Raw genomic sequence first — 27,857 nt, 5'->3', positions numbered from 1 at the left:
GCTAATTGTAAGGCGGTCACTTACCGAATACCGATAAACGCGTCGTAATGCGACGCGAGGGAATTTTTAGTTATAAGTCCATGCAAAAAGACAGTGGAAGGGCAAAAAGCGTAAGATAAAATGGCGGAACGTAGATAAGAAAAGAATAATCGAGGTGAAGGGAATTGAATATTCGATTAGAGAAAGGTATGTGCAAGGGAGGCAAGGGTCGTCTTCCATTGTTCGATCGTTCTTCCATATGGAAAAGTCTCTAAGTGGAAAACATTTGATACTCGGGCCGCATACGAAGAAAACGTCGTTGAATAACCGTTTAAGACCCGACTCGACTCGACTAGAGTCTCGAATGGCTATTGATGGAAACTTCCAACGTGACTTTTGTAGAGAGAACTTCCGCCTGCTGTTTATCGCACGGTTACGCGCTTTTTTACCTTCCAATCGTTCGGTCGGTTTTGTTTTATTCAAACCATATAAATCTCGATAATCGCGAAATCGGACTTGATCGTATAGAAAAGAAGAAACTTGGCAGCCAGAAACCGATAAGAAGATTGCTTTTCCAACAAAACTAATCGTAGGTCAAAGCCGCGCGTTCTGTTTTATCGAATTCTAGTAGAAGACTGTAGCCAGAACTTTCCAGTTAGATATTCCAGTTAGATAGCAAGATCGTAAATATATCTTTCCACAAGTTGTAGTATTTATTAGACAATTATTATTTTACCTGCAAAGAATGTCCAGTACAGAATACAGCCCAGAGGAAAGGGACTTTCCACACCCTGGACGCGACTCCACACCCAGCTATGAGACCCACTATTATACACACTTTTAAAAACAGGATAATTTGCAATGCTCTCCTTCTCTTCATCTTCTCGCGTTGCTTAATTTCCAGTTGCATGCTGCACGTGTATCTGCACAAAAGAAATTCGCTAAAATATTCGGTAATCGTTTCTGATCAAAACAGAAACGAGCAGAATTTTATTCGAATAACAGATAATAAATAAATACAAGGAATAAAATTTTATTAATGAACAAATTATTTATTTTACTAATGAACAAATATCAAGTCGAATAAGTATTTGTCTAAATGAGAATTTATTCGAACAAGCGATTATTCGTATAAAAATTGAATTGGATAACATACTCAAATAAGAATTTATTCGAATGAAATTATATATTGTAATATAAATATTTATATATCGTACGTATTTTATATGTATGGACAAAATACTGAAAGTGAAATATATTTTTCAGCTTCATTGTCCAATTATTGTAGTATTGGCTCTTATAATTCATTTTTCTCAAATGTCATAATAGAATATTGTTCCACGGTTAACTAGTGATTTGGTAAATTAATAGTAAAAATTGTACTAGTATCTCCATCAAATTAAGTACACGCAAACAATTATTCGTATTATTATTCGAATAATTTTGTAATCATTATTCGAATATATATAGAAAACAATTACCCAGATAAAATATTCGATTAATATAGAATTTGTTTGGATAATTATCTTAGACAAATATCTATTCGAGACAATGCGAACGTCGCTCAACTCTGGTTCGATCAAAATGGCCGCGAGTGAGCGTTGTAAATTACGACGAGATTTCTCGTTGCTAAGGACGATACGTTTACACGTCACACACAGGTCTCTACGCTCTCTACGCTTGGAGAGGAGTGCCACATTTTTCGTGTCGATCCGTAGATCGATACGTATTGTACTAGTGCGAAGGATGCGCTGTTGACCGTTGAAAGATTAATAGTAAATAAACTTGAGAGAAGACTGAATTTGCTCCACTGAATTATACATGGCCGCTAAATGGAAATCAGCCCGAACAAGCACTCGGACACATCGTAACCAGTGAATACACCATACGTTTCTTTCTTACTGTCCACTTTTCAATACAATTTTTCCTAAACCGCAGATTTATTTCGAGACGACGCATACTTTTGGTGAAAAGCAGTTTACCTGGATACAATCGCAGCTTTGATTAGATAGTAGCCGGCGGAAAGAAGCAGAAGGGCCACTGGCAAGCCGTACGCATAAATCGTTGCCTTCGTTCCTAGAAACCTGTAACAGATTATATTGTGTTTGTAACGTCCAAATTATAATATGCAACGCGTCGAAGTATGAACGCTCAAAATATAATATTGTAAGGCATCTGGCATCCAAATTTTAGTATTGCAACCTGTTTATTTGGAACCGTGTCACACTCAGTGGAGTACCTACGAAAATTCAATAGTTACGAGACGGAAAATCGAGTAAAATCACATTTCCATTGCTCTTTTCCAGTTGCCTTTCGGTAGCTGAAAATAGGAAACGATGGAACAATAGCAGAGAAGATACAATGAAAATACGATTGTTCAAACTGGAGAATTTCGTTCTTAAAATTTCGCGACGCTCTGCGACGGAAGAGGGAAATAGGAAAACGAGTTTTGAATATTTAGTCGAAAATCGGAACGAGATCAGGGACGAGATAAAACGATATCACGTCGTTCCTATATCGTGACGTTTTTAATTCGTTTCAAAACCATAGCTAACGCTTTATTGGGGAAATTAAATTTCAAAGAGTATTCGCGCAGGGTTCGACGTAGCACGACAAACCGATAATTAACATGATGGAAAGTTTTGTTAAATCTAAAAAAGTTTCTCTTGAACTTGTTAAAATAAAGCATGAATTTTTAAGATGGTAATAGCCATGAAGGCGTAAAATGTTTGCCACCGAAACGAGGTGTAAGATGGCCGACGTGAAATTTCAGCGAGCAAACCATGCCAAATTTTAGTTGGCCTCGATGATCATTTTATTTCGAAAAATGCTATTCGCGTGCACGTTCGACCGCCATTTCGCTATCGTTTCTGTGTCGATTTCTCCTCGTAAAACGGTAAATCGTAATTCCAGTATGGGGACGTGTAATAACTTTTACAAGTTTTATTTTACAACTTTTACAAGTATCAGCAATCGTCGGGTCACGTCGCGCCAACTCGTCATATTTGAAACCCCGTAACGCAACTTCTTGGAATTACGTGCAAATAACTTCCGATAAATGTTCGAGGTTTCTGTTTTAGACGAAAACATGAAAGAAGGTAGGAAAAAGAGAAAGAGAAAAAAGTAGGATGGGGAGAAGAAAATATACCAGCAATTGAAAGGTGTAAGATCCGCTATGTTCCAAATAACAGTCGCCTCACGTATCTGTAGGAAAGTGGCGATGGCCAGATCGAGCAATGGTGTACCCCAGGCGAACAGACTGTATTTCAGATAAGATGGTGGATCGTCGCGTCGCGGGATCGAAGCAACGGTTGCGTAAAGATGATGACACATCGCAGCCAGCCAACAAACCACCGTCATCCGAAGATACTGCAAGCTCAACTCCAGAGAAATGCATAGCTCCCAATCCTGCGAACACCGAGATTTTATTTTCTTCTATTTTCGTTATTATTACAATTAATTTCGTGCAAAGAGCGACAAGAATTTTACAATCTATTAGGAAGAGGATCCAATTCGTTTAGCCGTCGGTTCGGAATGATCGCGAGAAACAGATTGCAAAGCTGTTGGTTTATAATCCAATAGGCAGTGAACGTTTCCTGCGTGACACTTTAGTAAACTTGATTTACTTCACTTTTATCCTTATTTTTATGTTTGAGAATGCTAAAATGGATGTTTGTTGCCAACCTACCGGGACAGAGGCCGACTGGAAACATTTTACATTGCCAAAAAGATTCGTGTCATAGCGACAAGGCTGATGTTCTGTTTGTTCGTAATTTATTATATAAAAAGTGATAAAATGACAATTTGCCAGTTTCTCATTGGGGCAACCAGCTTGGCGGACGTAATAAAAGCGTCGATTGCTCGAGCGTGTAGGCCGTCGTCCAAGACGCCCACTTGCTAAGCCCGTATATTATTATTATACGTTTTATTATTACACGCATATTATTACAAGTTTGACTAATATTGTCCCAATAACACACTTGCAAATTGCCACTTTATCACTTTTTATATACCTAATTGCCCCAATAATACACTTGCAAATTGCCACTTTATCACTTTTTATATATTATAAACAAACGAAAAATCAGCTTTGCTGATATGACAAGAAGTTTCTTTCTTAACAAAATGTCAAAATCTCAAGCATCAAAATAATAACGAAGTCGATGAAACATGCTTACTGAAATCAGACAACAAAATGTTCACTACGTCGTGGATGTGAGGTGGTTTCTGTAGGACGTGTAGGGCGCCAAAGAAATACTCGGCGTTTTGCTTGACAGTATATTATTAACACGTTTAATGACTTCGTTACAAGTCTCGACTCGCGACTTGTGCGGGCGACAATTTATTCACAATTCTCGTTTTCGACTCTTTACGTACGACTCTCGATTTCGACTGACCAGTCTCGCTTCCCGGTCACAACTCAACTGTTCCGTTGATCCGATTCGTTCCTTTTTTGCCACCTCTCAATATCCCCACACACACGCGTTCGTTCCAACTATTCGTGGAAGGACCGTAGAATTATTGATGGCTCATTAGGCCTGTCGACACTTCGTCGTGATCTTACTTATGTTTCGTCGGTCTTTCGAAAACAGTCTGTCGACGATGGTATACTTTGACCGACGGAACCGTTGGAAAGTTCTTTGTTGTCGAGTGCCACTACAGATTATTAGAGCGCGGACGTAGAATCAGCCGTATATACGCGTATACTTTTCTGCAAAAATCCGACAAGACTAACTTCAATCAGAAACGTGACATTGTCGGAACGAGATTGCGTCTCCTCTTTCGGCGTGTCCGTTTTCGGTCTCGGGGATTCTCCTAACGATCAGTTTTCGAGCTTTCCACTTCCAACAGATTGGCTCGCTTCTGATTCGCAATAAAGTACCAGTGGAATCTTATTTTTCGCGATCCTGCATTATCGATGGAGCGATCAACTGTTTTTCGAGAGACCGAATCGGTTCGACATTCTCGCGATGCGCCATTACATTGTCTACGTCCCTCGCGAAACATTCGTCGAGAGCATCTCGTAAAATTAACTGGATCACTGAATATTCTTCAGCCGGAGATCGGGACGATATTCTTTAGTAATTTTTATTGGAACGATCGGCACGATGTGACGTAGCTTGGCGCGGTGCGGCCTATCGATTGAAAGCAACCGCGCGGAGAGGATCGATCACGCGGAACCTCCGACATAGTACATAGTAGGTGGAAGCAAACAGGAATACCGAAGGAGACACGACTCACGGTATCGGTGGTTCATCTGTCTCAGATTAAACCAGCTGCTACGTTGCCGAGCTACCGTCGCTCGAATACCATTGGTTACAGTTATATACAACCTGTAATCGAATATATCGGAGATACCGAGATTGTCGTTGCTGTTAGCTCTGTAAGCAGCAGGCTAACATGTTTTCGCTTTCCCGCGATAAAGAAGAAGATTCGGTAATTTGTGTTGAGGTTTTTACGTATTTCGGAATAGAAAGAGCAAATGCGTGGATGAATGTGTTATAGAAATTCTTTATTCAGGAACGTTAGAAATTAGGATTTCCAGTGGTTTCTATCCTATGTGATAATGTATTGATAGATGGATCTATTACAGTGGATTAAACAGAAAACGATGATTATTTAACGTGAATGCAGTAGTGTGATATAACTTTCGATTAACGACTATTCACTCTTGACTCTCCGACGGCTAACTGAACATCAACTGCTGCGGTGCCGAAATATATTGATGGCCGTTAGACCTGTTGAAGTTTTCCGATCCTTTCGGTTTGTCGGCATTTGCGCTTTATCGTCGACATTGTCTGTATGTCGGCAATCTTTTCGCGGTACTATAATACAGACGAAAGAAGTTGCTATAATGAGAATCGTTGTGCCAAAACATTAGAGTTTTCCTAGAAGTGAGATCCACAACAATTTGTAAAAGAGCACGAACAGATAAAAGATAGCGAAGACAATGATGGCGGAGGGGAAAGTTGATGGAGTTAGGTAGTTGTCGGATAGTACGGAGGAAAGTGGAAACTAAATTGGGTATTACGCATAGCGGCTACGTTATCACGGAAGGCTGGCAGTCGGCCGGATATCGAGTGTCAATATCCAAAGGATGTTGGCGCAATATCGGATGAACGGTTCTGAAACACGGCCACCCTATCTCGGACATGCCACGGCATTAATATTCCGAGCAAGTTACGATGCAACCATCTTCTTGTTTTCATCGTTGATAGGAATACTCGCGCTACGCGACACGAACTTGCGCCATTTTCTCCACCAAAATCACGTTCTCAATTCAATTTCACATTGTTGAAGTTGACTGACAGAGGATGAACTTGTAATAGGAAAATATATTGAAGTAAGTATAAGTACAGGTATAGTGTATGAGGTTAAAATCAAATAAATTGTTATTATTATTTATTAATTTAATGTATGATATTGTTGAGGTTAACTGATGGAGGAACGAGTGGATGAATTTATTATTAGAAAAATATATTGAAATAAATAAAGGTATAAGTGTAAGTACAGGTACAGCATATGAGGTTAAAATCAAATAAATTGTTATCATTATTTATTAATTTAATGTATAATATTGTTGAGGTTAACTGATAGAGGAACGAGTGGATGAATTTATTATTAGAAAAATATATTGAAATTAAAAAAGCTATACGTGTAAGTACAGGTATAGTGTATGAGGTGAAAATCAAATAAATTGTTATTATTATTTATTAATTTAATGTATGATATTGTTGAGGTTAACTGATAGAGGAACGAATGGATGAATTTATTATTAGAAAAATATATTGAAGTAAGTATAAGTACAGCTACAATGTATGAGGTGAAAATCAAATAAATTGTTATCATTATTTATTACTTTAATATACGATATTGTTGAGGTTAACTGATAGAGGAACGAGTGGATGAATTTATTATTAGAAAAATATATTGAAATAAATAAAGCTATACATGTAAGTACAGGTATAGTGTATGAGGTGAAAATCAAATAAATTGTTATCATTATTTATTAATTTAATATATAATATTGTTGAGGTTAACTGATAGAGGAACGAGTGGATGAATTTGTAATAGAAAATATATTGAAATAAGTATAGGTATAAGTATAAGCATAGTGTATGCTGATCCATAACCTCACTCTTTCAGTGTTACAATACAGAATATGATAGGGAGCACGTTCATATATTTATAGCAAAGGACATTACCAAAAAGTTATCCTTGTAGCTCTGGCTGAAGGCTACAAGAAACAGCAATAGAAATCTGCTTATAGCTCTTTTGTTTCTAGACCTTATAACCTAAAACAAAATTCATATTCAAGGGCACAATAATATGCACCTCTCCTTATTTAGAATATCTTTTATTTCACCAAATTCTATTCTCTTTGTAACAGCAGTGTTCAGGTCTATACAAAAGGAAAGGTGTAGAGTTTTTCTGTAAGTAATTACTTTAACATAAATTAAATTCACGTTGTTATCAGCTTGCAAGTTGGTTAAAGAATATTTCATCGCCGATTTACAAACCATTTGCGCATTTATTTAAAGTATAACATCAAAAGGCAAAATGAGCATATTTCAAATTTGAAAGTTCGTCGAAGCTTACACCATTGGCTTATCTCGACTATTTATTCGGCGATAACGATGATATTCGCAAAATACAAATTGGCGATTGGCGAGTAATACTTGAAAGATCATAAGAAAAAAAAACTGGACTTAAAGGAAGACAACACGGGAGAAACAGGATCATGCAAAGCGATGGGTGCTGAAATCAACGATAAAAAATGCCAGGAAGTGGTGAGTAGGAAAGCTACTCTCTTCGGGTTCGCAAAATTCTACCAGAAAATACGCGTCAATTACAGTAATTAGCATTTTGTGTAGAGGAAACATTTTCGTTGCGCTCAGTCTGCCTGCATCGCGCAAATTCACCGCGAAAATCGTTTAAACAGATCCATTAAATTTTTTCGGCCACGTTGCTTTCACCGTCCGACTGTAAATGAAAATTTCACCAACGCGACGAGCTTGTAAACCAACCATGCGACATTTCGAATTCTGACTTTGTAATTACACTAGCCGATAAATCGCATCGTTTCATATTTATATACGTATTGGTTCACCGACTATCAGTGTTCTTTATCTAATCGAACGTTTATATATATATAATTGGTAGATTATTAATAAGCAATATATATATTATATATCAATATATTTAATTAACCTATATATATAACATATATAATTAACCAATGTATATAAAATCCAATGAATTATATATATATGTAATTGGTAGATAATAATATATATTGATTAACAATAGATATATTATATATCAATATATTTAATTAATCTATATACATATGTGATATATATAATTAATCAACGTATATGAATACTAATGAATTATATATAATATATATAGATAATAATAAGCAATATATATATGTATTGATTAACGATAGATATATTATATATCAATATATTTAATTAACCTATACATATATAAGATATATAATTAATCAATGTATATGAATACCAATGAGTTACATATATATATAATTGGTAGATAATAATATATATTGCTTAACAATAGATATATTATATATCAATATATTTAATTAATCTATATACATATGTGATATATATAATAAATCAATGTATATGTATACCAATGAATTATATATATATAATTGCTGGATAATAGTAAGCAATATATATATATATTGATTAACAATAGATATATTATATATCAATATATTTAATTAATCTATACATATATAACATATATAATTAATCAATGTATATGAATAGTAATGAGTTATATATAATATATATAGATAATAATAAGCAATATATATATGTATTGATTAACAATAGATATATTGTATATCAATATATTTAATTAATCAATGTATATGAATAGCAATGAATTAATCTCGAGATATGTATTTAACGTAAATTACGTTCGTAACAACGAGGATGTTCATTTATTATCGAGAGTAGATACACAGATGCAACTTAATAATTCATTGTAATTAATGCAGTCGGAACATGCAATTTTAGGTCGATTCCGTAATTTTCGTAATATTCATGTACGTTACATATAAATACATTTTTAGCTGAAATTTTCATACCGTTCCTGTTTTCTCGGATCCTGTATAAATCTGTGCATAAAGGTTTATGCAAAAGAAAACGGTTTTTCAGGTATACCGGGACGAATATATCTTAAAGATGCAACAGTCGAGAATGGAAGCGTTCGAAAGAGTAGATTCTTTTGAAGCATCGAACGAAAGCGAAGTAGAATAGCGTAAAGCCGAGAGAACTCGAACCTCTCGATATGTACGGTCGAGGTCTAAGCTCGGGATTATCCCTTGACTACGAGTATTAAGGAACAGGATCGGAAATTTGAATCGACATCGTGAATTTGAGATTTCGAATGAACGAATTTGAAGCCAAGATGTTCTTGTATCGAGAAAGTTCAAAGATAATGTTCCTTCTCCAACCTTCGGTGAAAGATTTCACGTGATCTTTCGACACCAAATTACAGGAAAATCGAGAATTGTCAATTTGAAATACGAATCGATTAAAGCTAGTGAAAAAAAGATTCGATTGTTATATCGAAGCGATTACTAGTAATCGCCTTTGCCGTGGAGAAATATGATTGCCCTGAAGGTAGCTAATTTTCTTTCTCTCAATATTTTAGTACCTCTTTTACGTCTCTATCGATAATCTAATCGATAATGGTCTCGAATTGCAAACAATTTCAGACGAGAAGCTGAAATATCGAGCTTGTTAGTCTATCAAATTGTTTAATCGTTCTGTAAATTTGATGCGTCGCTATGAGGTAAATATAATCAAGTGTATCAAATGTGCACAAGTTAATTGCTTTGCTGCAGCTCCCATAATGTATAATATTTACTTGTATTAGTGTTTCGATCGATAACCGACGTTCAATCCAATTTTTAGTTTTTGTTACGTAATTACCATTTCAAGAGAGTAATAAAAGTAGTCTATAACGTAGTTTTACGATGCAAATCAATAATATCAGAATGTGAACGTGATATAGACTTGCGAAGATTTACATGACATACATAGTTATAACAAATTGGAAACACGATCTTAATTTGCGATTGCAATGAGTAATAAATTATAATTGTAAGCTATTATCATGGAACCATAAATTATAGGTTAAGATTGGATAAAGTATCAAAATCTATCGATTCTTACAATAAAACTCTTTATAGACACGATATATATTTCTATAAGCACTGAATTACTATTTTTGATTCATTGGACAGGTGAAATTTGGAATGCGAGATGTAATGCGAAAGAATTAGAAGCTTCTTCTTGTTCTTATCTTTGGCTAAAGGGATCGACTTTATCGAGTTTTCCATAGTACTCGATTAAGCTTGATTTTGATTGCGTTTTCTTTTCGTGCATTCTTGTCAATATTTCTTGGTTTCCTACCGACTACTTTTTCTTATTATTATCGATTTCTTGTCGTTTCAGTATCATTCTACCTTCGCGAATAACTTGTTTTTCGATCGAGTTCGTTCTACGTTTGAATATTCGATGATCGTTCTTGTTTATCGATCGTCTGGTAAATTAAGCTACAATTAGATAACGTACAGTTGAGAGGACTTTGTTAACTGTACAAGTTCGGTCACGACGTGCTCACGGTTTCGACAAATAACGCAGTTCGTTGTAACCCTATCGACGCTATGGATCGTGACTGGAACTACTAACGGTTTACTCCGCTTAACGAGCACTGAATAACATCGTGAGACGTATGTCTCCTTTTATATTACTTTATTAAAACAAATAGTTAAAATTACGCTAGACTTGGACAATTTTACGTACTGGTCTGTGTACACGCAATGAGGAAATTGAGTCTAATGAGATAGCCTCTTTAGACTATGGATCTTCCAAAGAATAGAAATTAGAATGCATTTAAAAAAGAAATTTCTGATAAATGTTGGAAATGGGCCGCACACATTAATATTGAGAAAAACGGGGATTGTATCGGCAGAGCGCCATCTAAGGAGTTTGAAAGTTGACGGTGAAAATTTAACTGTACGGTTGCGACTACCGCGACACCTATATATTTGATGGATTACGATACAAATCTGTCGTTCGTTTGCTTCGATGCGCGACAAACTTGGAAACCAACTACATATTTGTTTCTACTTCTTACTTGAACTTCTTGATTCTATAAAAATTTTCAATATCTTTGCTACACGTCGGAGATGGAAGTTTACCCGTTTCAAAACAAACGTGTTGAAAAGTTGCACGTAATATAAAACGTGTCTAGGAAAGATAAACGCAAGTTGTTCGATCCAACGTTAACCTAAAAGCAGTGTTATCGATATATGTAGGTTCTGTCGTTTCAGTCTTAAAAATTACATTCAGTCTTTCGAATTACATACCAATGAAAGCGTCGATTCAATTTTAGTGAAAACAGTGCTTCTCTTTTTATTTTCTTTCCTTTCACGTCCACATATCTACGATCTTACGTTTTTCGATATAAGAAAATTCGGGTTTCGACTAAACCCGGTGGATAGGAAATTGTTGTCGAAAAAGTTTAACAAACAGTATCATTAAATGTTAGAAAGCTATTAAAAAACGCATAAAAGCTTCAGATATAAAAAAATGTTGTAATTTGATAAGAGTCAAAATTTGTTCATTCTTTGAGAAGCTTGGTTAGCTGCGATTTTTATCACATAATATATTTTGCAAATGGATGTCGTAGCTATGGTTAAAGATAAAATTCGGTTTACGCCAAGAGATTCTGAGAAATTATGTAATTTAAATTGCAGCTGGTAGATATTTGGAAAAATGAAAATCTTAGTTCTAACTTTTTAAAACTAAGCAACTGCGTATTTTGCAAACTTCTTATCCAGAACTAAATGGAGAATACAGCTATATATATTCAGGCAACTTTTAAGCAAATATCGTTGATAAAACAAGGCAAATTTCACCTCAGTTCTACGTAAATAATGCATGCTTCCTGGACAAAGTTTTCTCTGCTGAACTGAGAAAACTTTATAGATTTATATTCCCGTTACCACGACTGCAGTTTTTGAAACTTTCTCGCGCATACGCTTTGCGATTTTTTCTTTCCCTTTGCTCCTTTTAAACCGTGGAATCGAAAATGATTCGTATCGAACTACGTGAATCTAATTTTTAAATTGATCACTCGTATATCGCACGTTTAGCGCATAATTTCTCTTACAACGACGACTAATCGATTATTAATCCCTAAGTGGGAAATACATTCGTCGTTGATTCTCCTCGTTGGACCGTGCACTTATTGCGACGTGTGTAATTGTGTGTGGTACACTTGATCAGCCGAGTAGTAGTGTCACACATATATGAGTATGAGTGTGTGTGGTAGTACGTGCGTGCGCAGCGTCTCGTAAAACAGAAGAATGCAACTGTTCCGTACGCACGGTGTTAAGGAAGATGGTGAGACAAGAAGAGTGCTGAGATGTGTGCAATCTGTATCTACGAATATCTCGTAAATCTCATATTAAATAAATCTGAAACTATTTTAAAACCATTTCTACATGTAATGTGAGTGTTCCTATACATTTATTTCGGCGACTAAGACCCACAATTCTCAACAGTACTAAAATTAAATCTCGCTAGATTACAAGTGAAAGATAAAGGCTTTTAAAATCTTTTCGAAAACCGAACAACTTACAAGGCAGAACATTCATGATTCAACGATGCACGAGTTCGATTTTCGCTACTTTCTTCAACTATGGGAAAACTTTGTAATTGAAAGAACCTCCACTGTAATTCTGAATCTCAAATGTTCTCCCACAGTTCGCTTCAAACAGCGACTTTTGTGGACTTTGAGAAGTATACTGCATTGCAGGTATTGGTATCCTCCTCGCGGTTTCATTTTCAATCTTTCTTTGCGAAAACAACGAGAATTTGATCGGCATTACTCTAACTTTACACATCCGCGTTTCTTCCTTTCGACATTTATTCCAGCTACATGGATTTTTATATAAATCACGAAAATCTTCTTACACATTTCGAACGCATCGACGCGTAATCGATTGTAAGGACGTATCGTTTTTATCGCAAAGTATGTATTTTATAACAATGGCTTATTAGAATTTGGCTACATCGTTATCGTAACGTAACTGCAAAATGTTGAACCGAAAAGGTGATTTAAATCGTTTAGCTAATTTAACAGTATCATTTCGGTACGAAATGATTTACTAACGATGAATGAAAAGTAATGTAAAATGTGAGTGTCTAAAAGTTGTTAAGAAGAATAAGCTGCGCGAGAAAGAAAGTAGATAAATGTTAAAAGTCACTTACTGAAGTATGGACGTCAATGAACATGGTTAATATCATGGGGGTCGCGGCGAAAAATTACTGGGTACTGAACTTGTGACGTAGATTAACTAACATCCATCGATCGTCATAAATGCCTTTAATCTTTATGTCGATCCATACGTCGATTTTCAGACAATATATATCCATTGTAGGAGCTCATAAAACGCAATTTTCTTAATATACGTTTCGATATATCATATTCCAACTAAGGTCCTATCCGGCTTTATACGGAAATTATGTGGGAATTGAGAACGCGCGCGTGAAACGAAGGATACGACAGACAATCGACACACTTCACACAGTTAGGAAAATCGTAGATTTCGATTGTTTACAGGTACGTAATTACTGCTTCGATATCCATCGATCTGCACTTTCTTTAAAGATCATCGACATCAAATTGAAATCGATGAGACGTAACGCCATCAGTCTGCTATATCTCTTACTACTCATATTATGGCTGCCACTATATACAGTGTTTTCCAATAGTTGGATGCATGCACACAGTAAGAAAATTTTCGGTGCTCGCGATAATACAATCAAAGAAAAGAGAAATGTTAGAAATCTTAGAAATCATATTGAAAGAATTGATAAATTCGTTTATTCAGCTGGTGATAATTGTTTCCTTCGAATGAAACGTGGTTAATCTCCTTTAACTATGGTTAAGTACCTTCGTTTGCGTTTTATACCGACCGAGTTTGTTATTCGAAGTAAGGATGAAAGAATAATTGAAGTTTTTATCTGCTCTCTTTGCAATTTAAGGGTCGAGCCCGAAAGGATTATGCTCTTTGCAACATCCATGAAAAAAGTACACGGAAAACCACGCGCGCAATTAAATTTTTATAATCAGTTTTCGTCGCGACCTTTATCTTTCCATAAGACAAAAAGTAGTTGATTCGCGTCATCCAGCTAACTTCATTCCGAACACTGCGCTAGTTTTCATCCATGTCGATTTGTACGTCCGGATAATTAAACGACATGACCCGAGCGAATTAGCTGGAAATATCTCTATGCGGGATCCTAGTTTATTTGCGAGATGATAGTTAATTAGAAACTTTAGATACAACCTTGTACTTTGACTTACTTAGTTAATCGTCGTCTCGATGCAGGAAAAAGAGCGCAAAAGTGGTAAATGTTGATATAATTTTGGTATTTTTTCATAGCCTAGAAAATTTGCAACATTTACGACAATACTTTCTAACAAACAGCTGCAACTCGATTTTAATGTTCGCTCCTTTTCGGCGAATAATTACGATATTGCTCGAAAGTTGTCGTTCGGAAATGTGATTCGAAACACAGGTAAATCCGCTTTGCTTGCTTCGGATTAAATTCAACGAATTTCGTTTGCATTAGCTTCGAGTTAGATTGGACTCAGCTTTGACCTGAATCACGATTGGATCTGGGCTCGTTTCCCGTGTCCATATCCGAAAGAATGGACATTTTCCAGAGGCGTGACGTCGTGGAAATCTGAAGCGAAAGCTAACCTTTACGGACGGGGCCTCTCGATGAGCGAGCGTCGCTGTGAACGAGAGGTATCGGCGCGCGCAGTTGAGAAAGTATACACGTTGAACGATTGCGTTATTCATTGTTGAAGCTTGTATCATTTTCTTCAATATTTAGTTCATCATCACTGTCGCTATCTGAAGCACTGTTATCGTCTTCTATCTTGTCAGGTTCAAAATAACATTCGTCATCACTACTATCACTATCGAACATGTTCTTTCTGGAACTTTTAGGCAGCATGTATAAAGTATTATAAAAAATATATAAAATATATAAAAAGCTGGCTGATTCGTCTGGTAGTGCCATTGAAAGATTGAAATTCGTTCTGAGTCCACCATCATCCTGCATCGCGAATTTACGGTAAACGGAAGATAAGATTTTTAAAGATCTGTAATTTTCTTTCACCAAAAACATAATACTGTTTAGTTCACTATACCCATGCATAAATACGCGTAAGATTATTGCTCAGAAAAATAGACATACAATAGACATTTTTATATATCTCGAAATAGAAAGAGCAAACGTGTGGACAAATGTGTTATAGAAATTCTTTATTCAAAAATGTTAGAAATTAGGATTTCCAATGGCTTCTATTCTATATGATAATGTATTGATGGATGGATTTATTACAGTGAATTAAACAGAAAACGATGATTATTTAACGTGAACTTAATGCAGTAGTGTGATATCACAACTCTCAATTAACGATTCTTCACTCTTGACTCACCGGTGACTAACTGAACACTGCTGCGGTGCCGGAATATACTGATGGCCGTTAGGCCTACTTACGCTTTATCGTCAACATTGTCTGTATGTCGGCGATCTTTTCGCGGTGCTATAATAGAGACGAAAGAAGCCGCTGTAAAGAGAATCGTTGTGCCAAAAACTAAACACTAATGAAAATGTAGAATTTTCCTAGAAGTGAGACCCATTTCAACAGATAACACCCACCCGAGGGAGGAAAAGTTGCAAAACACTTGTTAACCTCTCACATTGTTGCATTACTCGTACGACCATTTTTCAGTTGAAGTCAGGTTTGCAAGACGAGGTCATTAAGTTTCTTATAGGTGCGCTAAGTGCTCTTCGACGATCGCGACACGTTGTATAGCTCCTGGTGCACATTTGTAACATCACGCCTTGGAAATGTCATTCCCATTTTCTTCAACGTACAGATCTTCCGTCGCGTGTACGCTATCGATCGAATTTCACGCAATGAAACGCCCAAATGGCTCTCTATTCTAAAACGAGTCTAACCTACGGAAAATGAATCTTTAAAAATTTTCAATTCGTGCTAATTCGAAACTTCTTTCGTTCGGATAAAATTTTGGAAAAAGTTCTGTAGCGGCACATAAGTCAACGGAAGATTCGAATCGGAAGAGACTCGTATTATTGTGCCGTGGAATACCAACGTTGTTTTAGTTTGCTAGTTTCAAAGGTAAACGAACTCCGGACAAAATAATATCGCCGTTATTTGTAATCGTGAGGTAAATAGGGTGTAGAGTGCCAAAGAAATACTCGGCGGTGTTTAACAGTATGTATTTATTAACATTTCTTACTTTCGACTCTTTATGTACCACTCTCGATTTCGACTGACCTTTCTCGCTTCTCAGTCACCACTCAACTGTTTTCTAGATCCGATTCGTTTCTTTTTGTCGCCCCTCGATATCCCCACTACGCACGCGTTCGTTAGGCGTCCGCGACCGTTGCCGCGTACGCCTTCTTCCAAGTATTCGGCGGAAGGACTGTAGAAATATCGATGGCGCATTAGGCCTGTCGGCATTTCGGTGATATACTTGTACCGACGAAACCGTTGGAAAGTTTTGTTGTCGAGTGCTGCTACAATCGTCAACCGGAGTTACATATGAACTCTAACTAACTTTTTATAATAACACCGGTCGATACAAATAGACGAACGTGCCCTCTAGTTCGTTCAGTATAGCGAATGATATACAGTCGAATAGCGAGCGTAGAGATGAACAGTAGCATCGAGCGAGCAACGATTACGACCGGCATAAACTATCTCTGTACTTCTACTTGAAGTTATTTTAATACACACCGACTATTACAATTTTATTACTGGTTTCTTTTGTAAACAAACAAACACGTGTAACAGAGCACCTCAGTTTAAATAAAACAAACACTTGCAAGAATCGATCGGGATCTTTATCAGAAACAAATCGCGCTGTCACGGTTTGAACGAGAATTGTTCACTTAAAACGTTTGCAATGAACATGGTGAAAAGTACAGAGATTTTAATCCAAGATAAATATCTATACCTTTGCTCGAGCACTGATTGCAATGTGAAATCGTGCCGCTGAATAAGTACGTGCCGTTAAAAAACTCGTCACGTAGAAAATTTATCGTATCGAATATCCCGAAACAGTTTGTTTCACATCTTCCTTCCATTTAACGGATCCAACACGTTGGATGCTATGCCAGTTTTACAAGGTTTGGCCGTGTCACCACGATGAATTTTTTTATTATGCGGTACATATCATGTTGAAATATTACCTACAAAAGATATGTTACGGTGTATAATCATTAATGAATTTATCTCACTGAGGTCACCGGTGTCCCCCGGGGCCACCGGTAGTGCAATTTCGCTTGATTCAATTATTTTTTGCGATTATCAAATATCTCATATTGTTTCTTCGCGTTGCTAAATAATTGTTCTATGTTGTTGCGTCCCGGGGCCTACTACAAATCATAATCCATCCCTCGGTCATACTTATTCGGACCCGCAACAATCCTAAAGAACCGTCACAAGATTTAGCATTTTTTACTTTACTGTCAAGGCCCTTAATTACCATCAGACATCTTTCAAGTCGAAACGTTCCTTACTGTTATTGTTCGTTAAGATAAAACACGGAAAAAGCGTGTTTTTCCCATATTCGACAGCCACTGGTGGGGGACGCACATAATAGATGTATATTCCATGTATAAATAAAACTATTTTTATAAGTTTTATACTGCATTAATTTTGTCACATCATTGTAGTAACAATAATAATAATAACAAATTTATAACTATTGATACTTGTTCAAATTATGTATTTCTATTAATCTTGATGCGTCGGTCATCGGTGACCACCACGGCCAAGTTGAGTGCCGGTCACCGGTGACCTCCACGACGCCACGACCAAGTTGAGTGTCGGTCACCGGTGACCTCCACGGCGCCATGACCAAGTTGAGTGTCGGTCACCGGTGACCTCCACGGCGCCACGACCAAGTTGAGTGTCGGTCACCGGTGACCTCCACGGCGCCACGACCAAGTTGAGTGTCGGTCACCGGTGACCTCCACGGCGCCATGGCCAAGTTGAGTGTCGGTCACCGGTGACCTCCACGGCGCCACGACCAAGTTGAGTGTCGGTCACCGGTGACCTCCACGGCGCCACGACCAAGTTGAGTGTCGGTCACCGGTGACCTCCACGGCGCCACGACCAAGTTGAGTGTCGGTCACCGGTGACCTCCACGGCGCCATGGCCAAGTTGAGTGTCGGTCACCGGTGACCTCCACGGCGCCACGACCAAGTTGAGTGTCGGTCACCGGTGACCTCCACGGCGCCACGACCAAGTTGAGTGCCGGTCACCGGTGACTCCCATGGCATTCAACGTGTTATAACGTTGTGCTCTTAAGAAGTAGAAACAGCATTCATGAGGTCTGGCGTACAGGCAGTGGCGTAATTACAAAAAGAAAGACGTTAATGGAGGCAGGTGGGAAGAGAAATACGCTCCCAACAGATATACACACTCTTAATGTCCTCCTCGACAGCACGTCGAGACGATATACGCCACTAACCCCTTTTATGCTACACGTACGAGCCCCCTAATGACTTGGGGATGTTTTTTCAGCCATGAGGGAGAAAACTTGTTAAAGAATGTGCGAATGAGCGAGAGAGAGAAAGAGAGAGAGAGAAAGAAACACGCGGCAGTTGTTTCTAGCAGAAACCGCTTATCTTTTGCTCTGGTGTTTCGAGCATGTCGCGGTATGCCACGGCAGCTGAGTGCTAGCGCGTTGAACAAAATTCCCTGGCTTTTGTTCAACTCTGGCGTATCGCCGTGATGATTCCGCCTACATGCACTCGTGAGATCGCCAAGGACAAAAGCGCGCTGGAAATGCTGGTTCTCGTCCGATCGCCAGAGTTAAGCAGCGCGTGTCGCGGAGAGTACTAAGATAGGTGATATCGCTCCTTGGGAATTCCGTGTTATCGTTGATTATAATCTTTTATTTACCGAATGTCCAGCTGGTACAAATTGTACAGTACAAATTAAATAATAAAAAAAAATCGTGAGATCTGCCAGCTATTCAAAATCCCCACTGCCGCAGCGACATTCTTCGTACGGCTAGTTCGATTTTCTGATTTCTATTCGATTTTCCTTCGATCGTGCAATGGGTACGAGCTTGTCAGACGTTACGTGTAAACGTCGTTTTTATTTTTCTTTCCTTTCAGAAAAAAGTTTCGTAGTCTTGTTAATCTATTCCGTCGCTTCCAATCATTTTCGATTCTTCTTCGATTTCTTTTTCGGGGAACGCTACGTCTCTGCTAAATAGCTTGCTACGTAATGAACCTCCACGATTTATACGAGCACAGTTTCAAATGATATTTAGATAAGGATCCGTAGAAACTTTTGACCGTTTTATCAGTTGAAATATCAATCGGATTACCCTACTCGGCGAGCTTACGATCTTGGAAAGGTAATTCCTTTATTAAATCGAGTAAAAGTCTTTCAAATGCTAGAGCAGCACGGTATCATGAAAATACACGTACAGGTAAAGAAATTTCTTTCCAGTTCGTTGTTTATTTGATCGTATATTTTCGTCTACTAACGCAAGAAGCAAAAAGTTTGCAATAGGAAAAGGAAGGTTTCTCCTTCCGAAAAAACTGTCGAAACTTACCTGAACGCCACCTACTCCAACTATGAAGAGCAGTTGAACCATAAAAAGAGCTGCCAAGAGATTCATAAGGATCGTACCCGCCAGGCTTCTTAAGTCCGAGAATAGGCTGTAACATAACGAATGTTCTGACTTCCATCTCTTCTAGAAATCAGATAACTCCGTATAACTAACTTCGAAGTAGCGCTTTTCAGCAGCTTAAATTTAATTATACACTGTAATGTTAAAAATGTAAATCCGACAGAAAATATTTTCCTTGTGTATTCCTTGAAAATTCCTTCTTTATTCAGAATATACATATATAATATATATTTTCTTGGGCAATAAACGTTATATGTATATATAAAAAAAAAACACTAATTTGGAAGAAAAATCGGTAGAGTTCCAGCACGAAGACGACAAATGGGTATGCAACGCGCGAAACCAAATAAAAGATACTCGAACCGAATAGTACGCGGTAGGATATCGTTGCATTCTCACGTACAGACAATTTGCATTGCTGTATGGAGAAGAGTAGCAGACAGAAGAATACAAAATAAAATTTACGTCGTGATTCGCGTCAAAGGAGAACTGCCTCCTTTTCTTCGTCTCTCTGTTTCAGTAATATTTTATTCGACTGCTAGATGAGAAAGGAAATATTCGCACGAAGGAAAAATTACAAATTGTTCGGAATGAAAATTCTGGGAATTATTTATGGCCTTGCGCGAACGATACGTGTTGAAAGGTATCGCGCGATACAGATGGTACAAGGAAACAGACAAAGGGTCCGCACGAGTGGCTTCGCGAGCAATCCGTCGGCTGTGAATAATTCATAAATCAAACAAGCTGGTCGAGGTTGGTCAAGGTGAAACTGGCCTCGCTGCTTATCTGTGTTTCGTCCCCTTTTTATTTTCTAGAACGACCAAACCGTCGGCGTGCGACGAAATGGAACACCGCGTTAATAGTTTCTGAAATATTATTATGTCTTTCTTAGTAGAAGCGTAAGATGATACGTCCAAAGATGGCGAGTTAAAACATACACGTAATAGCGATGTTGCACGCTATTGGTCATTTTGAAAGAAATTCTCACGATTGCTTTCAAGCGTGCGGCTACTTGCGTTACCGTCGGAAAGCGCAGTAACGAAAATCTTAGAAATGGTCGTACTTTCTTCGAGTGGTACGTCTGAAAGACACACGGAATTAGATTTCTGCTAAACTGAAAAGTTTCGACGCAGATCTTGTTCCCGATATATCAACGGAGACTGCAGCAAATAAATAATACACGGCGTCATGCGTTGTATCGATTTCATACGTGCGCGAGAAATAAAGTAACGCTAGTGGTTTCCAAGATTTTAATATACGTTACGTGCAAAGTTTGGTGTTTGTGAATGTTCGTTCGTGAAAGAAAGGAAAAGTAACGAAATTGAATTCTAGAGGCAGAGGATGAAGTAAAAAGGAAACAACGGAGCTTATTTCAGAAGAAAGTTTATCGGAAACTAGAAATACGGTTTCCCTCTGCTTCACTCAAATTTGGAATCAAACCGATCCTATCGTAATCTGACCAAGATTTTTTTTATTGAATTTCCGATTCGAATCTTGAGAGCTTCCTGCTTTAAAAAATTTCTATCGTTTTCTTTAGTTACAGTTCGAAAGAATTTTTGTTCAAACGTTGTATTTAACGGTCACCGATCCAAAATTATTTGCATCTTCTGCGAGCTTTTGCTTTTCAACGCAAATACTGGCTTTGCTAGATGCTCGCGCAACCGCTAAAATGAAAGCTCTGTTTCATTTTCTATTTCGATGACCACGATACTTCGCTCAAAGGGTAAACTATGTAACTGCAATGAGAGCGAGAGCGAGAAAAGAGAGAGAGAGGGGGAGGGATATAAAGAGCGAAAACGAAGCAAAAGAAAAGGAGAGATAAAAGGAGAAAATAGAAATACGCGGTTTACCGTCTCTATGCGCCGATAAGCAACGAACCGCGCACTTTATTAAAATTCCTTCGATACGAAAGTCATGTATACCTGCAATTCGAATTGATATCGAGTTTCACGATATTTCTAGCGACCGCGACTAGTCGGATTTCGCAAACAGACCGCGTTTCGAAATAACGTACGGAAAGGAAAATATCCCACGAGCGAATTTTCGACAAATATACTGTACGTATACCGAGCTGATGCTCGGATCCTCGTCGCAACGAACAAAGTATGTATTCTGTCGCATCTCGTTTTCCATTTGCAAGATGTACTTAGCGAGAAATTACATATATATATTCGATATATATATATCGAATCGAGAATCGATTTTCTAAATTACCGTCCTTCTCTCGTGATCTAACCTATTCAGTAAAATGGCTGCCGGTGAAACAAAGCAAAAGTAAATATGTCGATTAGCAGATAGTTTGAATTCTATAGAATTTACACCTACCCTCCTTGTGTTGAAAATTCCAGTGGAAAAATGTAATTCACTTCGTCTTCTGGTTTTATTATAAATTCTACACATTCTATTCTTTCACCTTTTGTGTTTTCGTTCATGGAGGATAACCTTCAACGGCATGGCGTAGAGAAAATCGATTTGTAATAACCTAAATCCTTGAGGTAATTAAGACGATCGATTCTGGAAAATCGAGTTTATTTTGGGAATAAATTGAATTATATACAACAACAATTCATATCAAATCTATTAGAAATTTGGTGTGTTCTACCAACCAAAAGATGGATACTCCTACGCGTGGCGAAGTGTCTGAAAGCAGTAAGAATCGGGTAAGGGTTTGCGACTGCAGAAATCTTTAAATTCTTGCTAGTCGAGGGGTTGGTCTTTCTAAAATCCTATTGACGACTTCTCATTCGACCCGTGAATAATTCATCCTGAGCCGAACTTCCAATGGTAACCCAGTGGGGAGAGGAATCATGGATGAAATCGAAGGAAAGGATTAACCTGCTGTTCTTTTGTTCGATTTTGCGAGAGAAATTCGTCTCTCGTCGTACAAAACGACTACGAGAACGAATATAAAGTAGTTGCCTGAATATCGTGCATTTTTAATTTACCGTTTGAAACATTAAATTCTCTTCGTTAATCGACAGCGATGCTACTCGTGCTTCAACTCGTTACTGCGAGGTAATTGTATCGAAGCTTTTGTTCGTTTACTACATCGTTAGGGTCGGTTTGAAAGATGGTGGAAGGAAAAGGAAAGGTGATTAAACTTCGAAGCTTTGTCAAGTTCGATCGATTTATCGATCGGTATGTCAGAAGTCGGCCAAGCAGAGCACTTCCATTAAATTTCGTTTCCTCTTTCTTTTCCAGCTATTCATCCGGATGATAAAGTTTTTAAGCGTTCCGAAAGCCTTGAAATACTAGCGGTGAAAAAAGGGATTGATCGTTCGAGATTTATGAATCGCGTCCCCCCGAGACTACTTTCAACTTCGATGAGACGAACAATCGTAATATAAGTCGTTAACAAGTCGAGCACAAGACCGAAGAAGATTGGTTGCAAGAGAAACGTTATCTTGTTTTTCCATTGCTTAAAGGTTTCGAAGAAAAGGAATAATTAGTTTTCGGTCATTCTGTACAGAAGTATCGAGTATTGAAAGGGCAAAGAAAATTACATTGGCTGATTGCACGCGATTCGAGCGGTGTAGCAAAGTTTTTGCGGTCAGAGACTCGGTTGAAATTGATTTGAGGTCGAATCTCACTATATCTAAAGTTTGTCGCTCGAAAAGCACACAAGCTCGAAGTTCAGCGGCATCGACAGACCTCTGTTGCTCTATTTACATCTACAAAGTTTTAGAGTTGCCGGTTCAACAGTAGCCAACCGATTTATCAATATCCGATACAAATCGGAGATGCTGAATTGCGTTAAGGTCTCGACCAAATCGACTGGCCATTTCGGGAATCAAAATTTCGATCAACAAAAACAAACAAAAAATTTTGTCTAAAGCTTATGCAAATTGCTGAAATTTATTATCAAATTACCATTTAATAAAAGTTTCATTTCACCAAGAACAGACATCAAGTGGCCAACAAGATTATGTGATTTAATATGTTATACTCATTTTTAGGAGGATTTTTGGAAAGTAAGTCAATAGCCCAGTGACGGTTGAAAAACAATCTAAGCCACTCTATTGATATAGAAAATGTAGAAAATTGAGTCAAACGAGACAGACGATAGAATGATATCACGTTGCATAATTAGTGTCATGAAGTAAATCTTATGTTAAAATAAACAAACCAGACAAATTTCAAGTAATTTATATTTTATTTCAATCCTTTATATCCCACTTATTCTTAAGAAATGTGTAAATAGAAATTTCAACTGTGGCAGCTTCAACGTTACATTTCACGTTTTCTTTTTCTTTCTTTCATTTCTTTTCGTTTCTTTTGTTCTCATTTTCTGTGAAATCTGATAGTTCTTTTTAATTGCCCAACTTTTTGTCTGCTCGGAATTGCACCGACAAAGGATGAAAAGAATTTATGAAAATCCGTAGAAATTCAGAGGACCTGCCCATCTTAATCCTCTGTCGCGTTTGAAACAGTCACCATCTTTGTTGTCTCGTTATCATAACCTCTCAGGGCTATACATAGCTCTTCAGCAAAACGGTTTGCCGTTAAACCGAAGAGAAGATATACAATGAAATATGCATAGCACTTTGCACGAGGAAAGAAAAAAGCAGGGAGAACGAGGTGCAATTACGATTTCTTAAAAATGTAGGGCAGGACTGTCCTTTATCAGGATAGAAGTTTGCTCGGACAATAGAGCCAGCGTTGAATTCTATCCTACCTTGGTCTCTGTACCCGTCTATTCACCGAGGATACCTACCGTGGTAATTAACAGTCACAAAAAACGTGGCGAACAGGACTAATTTATTTTTTAGAATGCAACGAATTTCAGCACTCCCCTTTCGACTAATCCAACTGTAGCGGCACTCGAGAACAAAACTTTCCAACGGTTTCGTCGGTACAAAGTATATCACCGAAGCGTACGGCTGGCAGTCCTAATGCGCCATCGATATTTCTACGGTCCTTCCGTCGAATATTTCGAAGAAGGCAACATGGCAACGGTCGCGGACGCCTAACGAACGCGTGCGTAGTGGGGATATTGGGCGATAAAAACAAACGAATCGGATTAAGAAAACAGTCGAGTTGTAACCGAGAAGCGAGAAATGTCAGTTGGAATCGAGAATTGTACGAAAACAGTCGAAAACGAGGATTGTTAATAAATATACTGTTGAACACTAAACGGAAAGAGGTGAACGTGTTTGTGCCACATAAAGACATCGTGTCCGTAAAATCAAGAGTGTTCGTAATGGCTAACCACACGAGAAAAGGCGCGCAACGAACGCCACAGACCGCGGAGACATAACCTTTTGTTGACAATTTCTACGAAAAATTCGATGCTCCATGGTACGAAGCTGTTTTATTGTCTCTCATATAATGATCGCGTAACGCGTAACTCTTTTCTTTCCGTTCGAAAGCTGGATGAATTGAAAGAATAAAAAATTTATTAAAATTCCAACGATTTGGATTGCAACAAAAGGCAAAAATACGTAACCTGCGTAGATCGTTTTCGATGCAAACGCAATTTCGATTCCAGCAATTTCCCAAGCTATCCAACCTGGATCATAGCCACTGGAAAAATATATTTACCATAAACTACACATCTGCAATGTAGATAAGGGGACAAGCATAGAAAATCCCTCGTTATTTTACAAAATAACCTTACCTTCCTTTATACGATATATGCTAACGATGAAGGATAAAAACTGACAAGTCGATTATGCGAGATGTTCAATTTAAAAAGAAATTTTTGGTATTAAAAAGTAACCGATTATTAAGGTTAATTTTTACTTGTACCTCTGTTCAAATTTTTCGATGAATGTGGCGTAGAACATGGTGATAGAACAAGTTAGGATTTTTTTCATTGATCACCTCTCGTTTTATCCGCTTACACGATATACGTATTTTCTAATTCCCCGGTCAATCGTTGCAAAGAGAGTTTTTTCGATTGGCGAAGTTGCAAAATGTTCGTCGCTGTATAAACTAATATCGTATCGAATTTCCTAATCGCCATAAACAACATTATCATCGTCAACATTCTTTTGCCATCTCGTATACCGTTTGATTTCAAATTCGTATAGTAAAGGATTTTCGTCTGCTTGCTTTTGCTCGACAACTACTACTATGCTACAAATACCATCTACTTTGAGAAACTTTGATTGTGCGCGAAAAAGGGGAGTAAACGAGAGAAGCACGAACTCAGTAAGCTGCGTAACGTTTGAAAAGAGCACGTTGGTGAAAAGCTGATTCACGGAAAAGAGCAATCGTAGGTTGCGGAATATCGGGTTTGAGGAAAAAGCCCGACGTTTTCCACTTGTCGTACGTGACCGCGTTGATAAGCGGACAAAGAGTGCAATTAACCAGGCATAGTCGGAATAACGATAAGCCGTCGGAAGCGGTTCTCGAAAGAGCCGAAGAAGGTGCGAACGAGCGAACCACGCGAAAGGAACGGTCATAAAGTAACAACGTGACACGACAGCGAAACGCATAAAAAGGAGAGTAAAGTGACCGCGCTTGCTTGAATTTAGAACGAGTTTAGAACGAGTCGGAAAGCTTGCAGTTATTTATATTTCTCCACTTCTCGGTCCTTGCTGATTTCATCGGATGCATCACGATGCGAATCGTTTCTCTGGCTCGCCTTGTCTATCCTCCATTAAAATGATTATTATTATACGATATTATTTTTATATTATTTTATATATTATACGATATTATTATTTAACGAGTTACGACTTGTTTGAGATACAATTTATATATTTTGGTTCAATTTTTCAGTGTGATTCGGTAAACTAAAACAAAATAAATATGGAGAATTCCTATAAAAATATACACGCGTCGAGATACAAACTGAACGAAAACTTGTATATTGTACGAGACGTGAATTTAGGATGTCCAAAATGGCGGTGCACGAAAGTATTCCGTTTCTGTTCCAACATATCCGATTGAAAGCGCGCCAACGCAGAAATTACAGAGCTAATCGTGTGAAACGTTGGCACATGGTGTCGTTCCGGAATCGTTACTAATCGTACCACCCAGAAAATTAGAACGGCTCCGCTAATTCACCAAGGAATTCCTCTTCTCAGCGTACCTATACCATCCTTCCCTTCTATAGACACTATAATACTTCGTTCAGTAATTGAATCGCGTGACACGCATCGTTTACGTCTACGGCGAATAAAATTACGGAATACCCTCGATCGTATCAAATAATTGGGTACCGCGTCGGATTGCCAATTTCTCTCTCGGATAATGAATCCTCTTTTTCATCTGCTTTTCGACACTTTGTGCTTTCTCGTTCATAGCTATATCTTATGGGTACCAACGTGGCATCTTTTTATTCGAATCATCGATCGAAGCTATCTTTCTCGAGGGAATATTGTGACTAATCGGCTATTTTTCACATACGTTCTCAATTAGAGTTAAGCATTTTTCAAATTGTTTCGAACAAATATTTATCGAAAATAATTATCCGAATAAATTTATATTAGTCGAATATTTTATTTGAGTAATAATTATTTGTTATTCGAATAATGATTGCAGAAATATTTGAAAAATAATACGAATAATTGTTCGTCTCTGTTTAATTCTGTACAGGCACGTGCGAATACTAGTACATTTCTTACTATTAATTTGCCGGATGATTAATTAGTCAAGAAAAGATAAATTTTCTAACCTGACATTGAAACATATTAATTATAAAAGTAAATGCTACAACAGTTGGACAATGAATCTTGAAAATATCCTTCATCTATGCATAATAATGATTTATACATAATATATTAAAGATTCCAAGGGATAAAAGGAAGATAGAAAGAATAATGGAAGAGAAAGATGAAGAAGAAATGGCGAAAGAAACAGCACAGATTAAATGGTGCAATAAGCACACGATTAGCAAAAGGAGTGGCTGGTGGAAATAATTTTAGAATAACACGAATTTCTAGCATAGACTCTTAGTACAGTGACAAGTAGTTAGCATAGCGCAAGAATAAAGTATGAAAAGATGCGTGCGGAAGTAGGATAAGAAAGTGTGGTTAGAAAAATTGTAACTATCATTTTTTTTGCCGGGAGGTCAAAATAAAATAAATTGTTATCATTATTTATTAATTTAATG

The 27,857-nt window shown here is 37.5% G+C and overlaps 1 protein-coding gene and 2 long non-coding RNA genes across 12 annotated transcripts in view; 2 read left to right on the top strand and 1 right to left on the bottom strand.

Moving 5' to 3' along the window:
• The window catches only part of LOC126875330 (cadherin EGF LAG seven-pass G-type receptor 1-like), an 81,918-nt gene that overhangs the window by 10,643 nt on the left and 43,418 nt on the right, over positions 1–27,857 (bottom strand). For 4 of the 5 annotated variants that reach the window (XM_050638211.1, XM_050638209.1, XM_050638210.1 and 1 more), the window contains 4 exons: positions 19,718–19,823; positions 3,128–3,387; positions 1,962–2,063; positions 716–902 (listed from right to left, as the gene is read on the bottom strand). In XM_050638211.1, coding sequence (XP_050494168.1) covers positions 716–902; positions 1,962–2,063; positions 3,128–3,387; positions 19,718–19,823 — 655 coding nt within the window. Of the gene's footprint in view, positions 1–715; positions 903–1,961; positions 2,064–3,127; positions 3,388–14,803; positions 15,151–19,717; positions 19,824–27,857 lie in introns of those variants that run through there. The other variant, XM_050638213.1, reaches the window with a different exon arrangement.
• The window catches only part of LOC126875349 (uncharacterized), a 45,320-nt gene continuing 21,620 nt past the window's right edge, over positions 4,158–27,857 (top strand). For 3 of the 6 annotated variants that reach the window (XR_007693351.1, XR_007693350.1, XR_007693352.1), the window contains exons 1-2: positions 4,158–6,474; positions 6,629–7,014. This is a non-coding gene — a long non-coding RNA (uncharacterized LOC126875349). The remainder of the gene's footprint in view (positions 6,475–6,628; positions 7,015–27,857) is intronic. The other 3 variants (XR_007693348.1, XR_007693353.1, XR_007693349.1) reach the window with 2 other exon arrangements.
• On the top strand, positions 19,830–27,808 carry LOC126875365 (uncharacterized). Its single transcript, XR_007693376.1, has 3 exons — positions 19,830–22,290; positions 22,380–25,093; positions 27,341–27,808. It is a non-coding gene; the product is annotated as an uncharacterized LOC126875365 (long non-coding RNA).

Source organism: Bombus huntii, chromosome 18 (genome assembly GCF_024542735.1).
Source record: "Bombus huntii isolate Logan2020A chromosome 18, iyBomHunt1.1, whole genome shotgun sequence".
NCBI classification, from domain to species: domain Eukaryota; kingdom Metazoa; phylum Arthropoda; class Insecta; order Hymenoptera; family Apidae; genus Bombus; species Bombus huntii.
The sequence above is the reverse complement of the archived record's forward strand: the minus strand, read 5'-3'. Positions and strand labels throughout refer to the sequence as shown.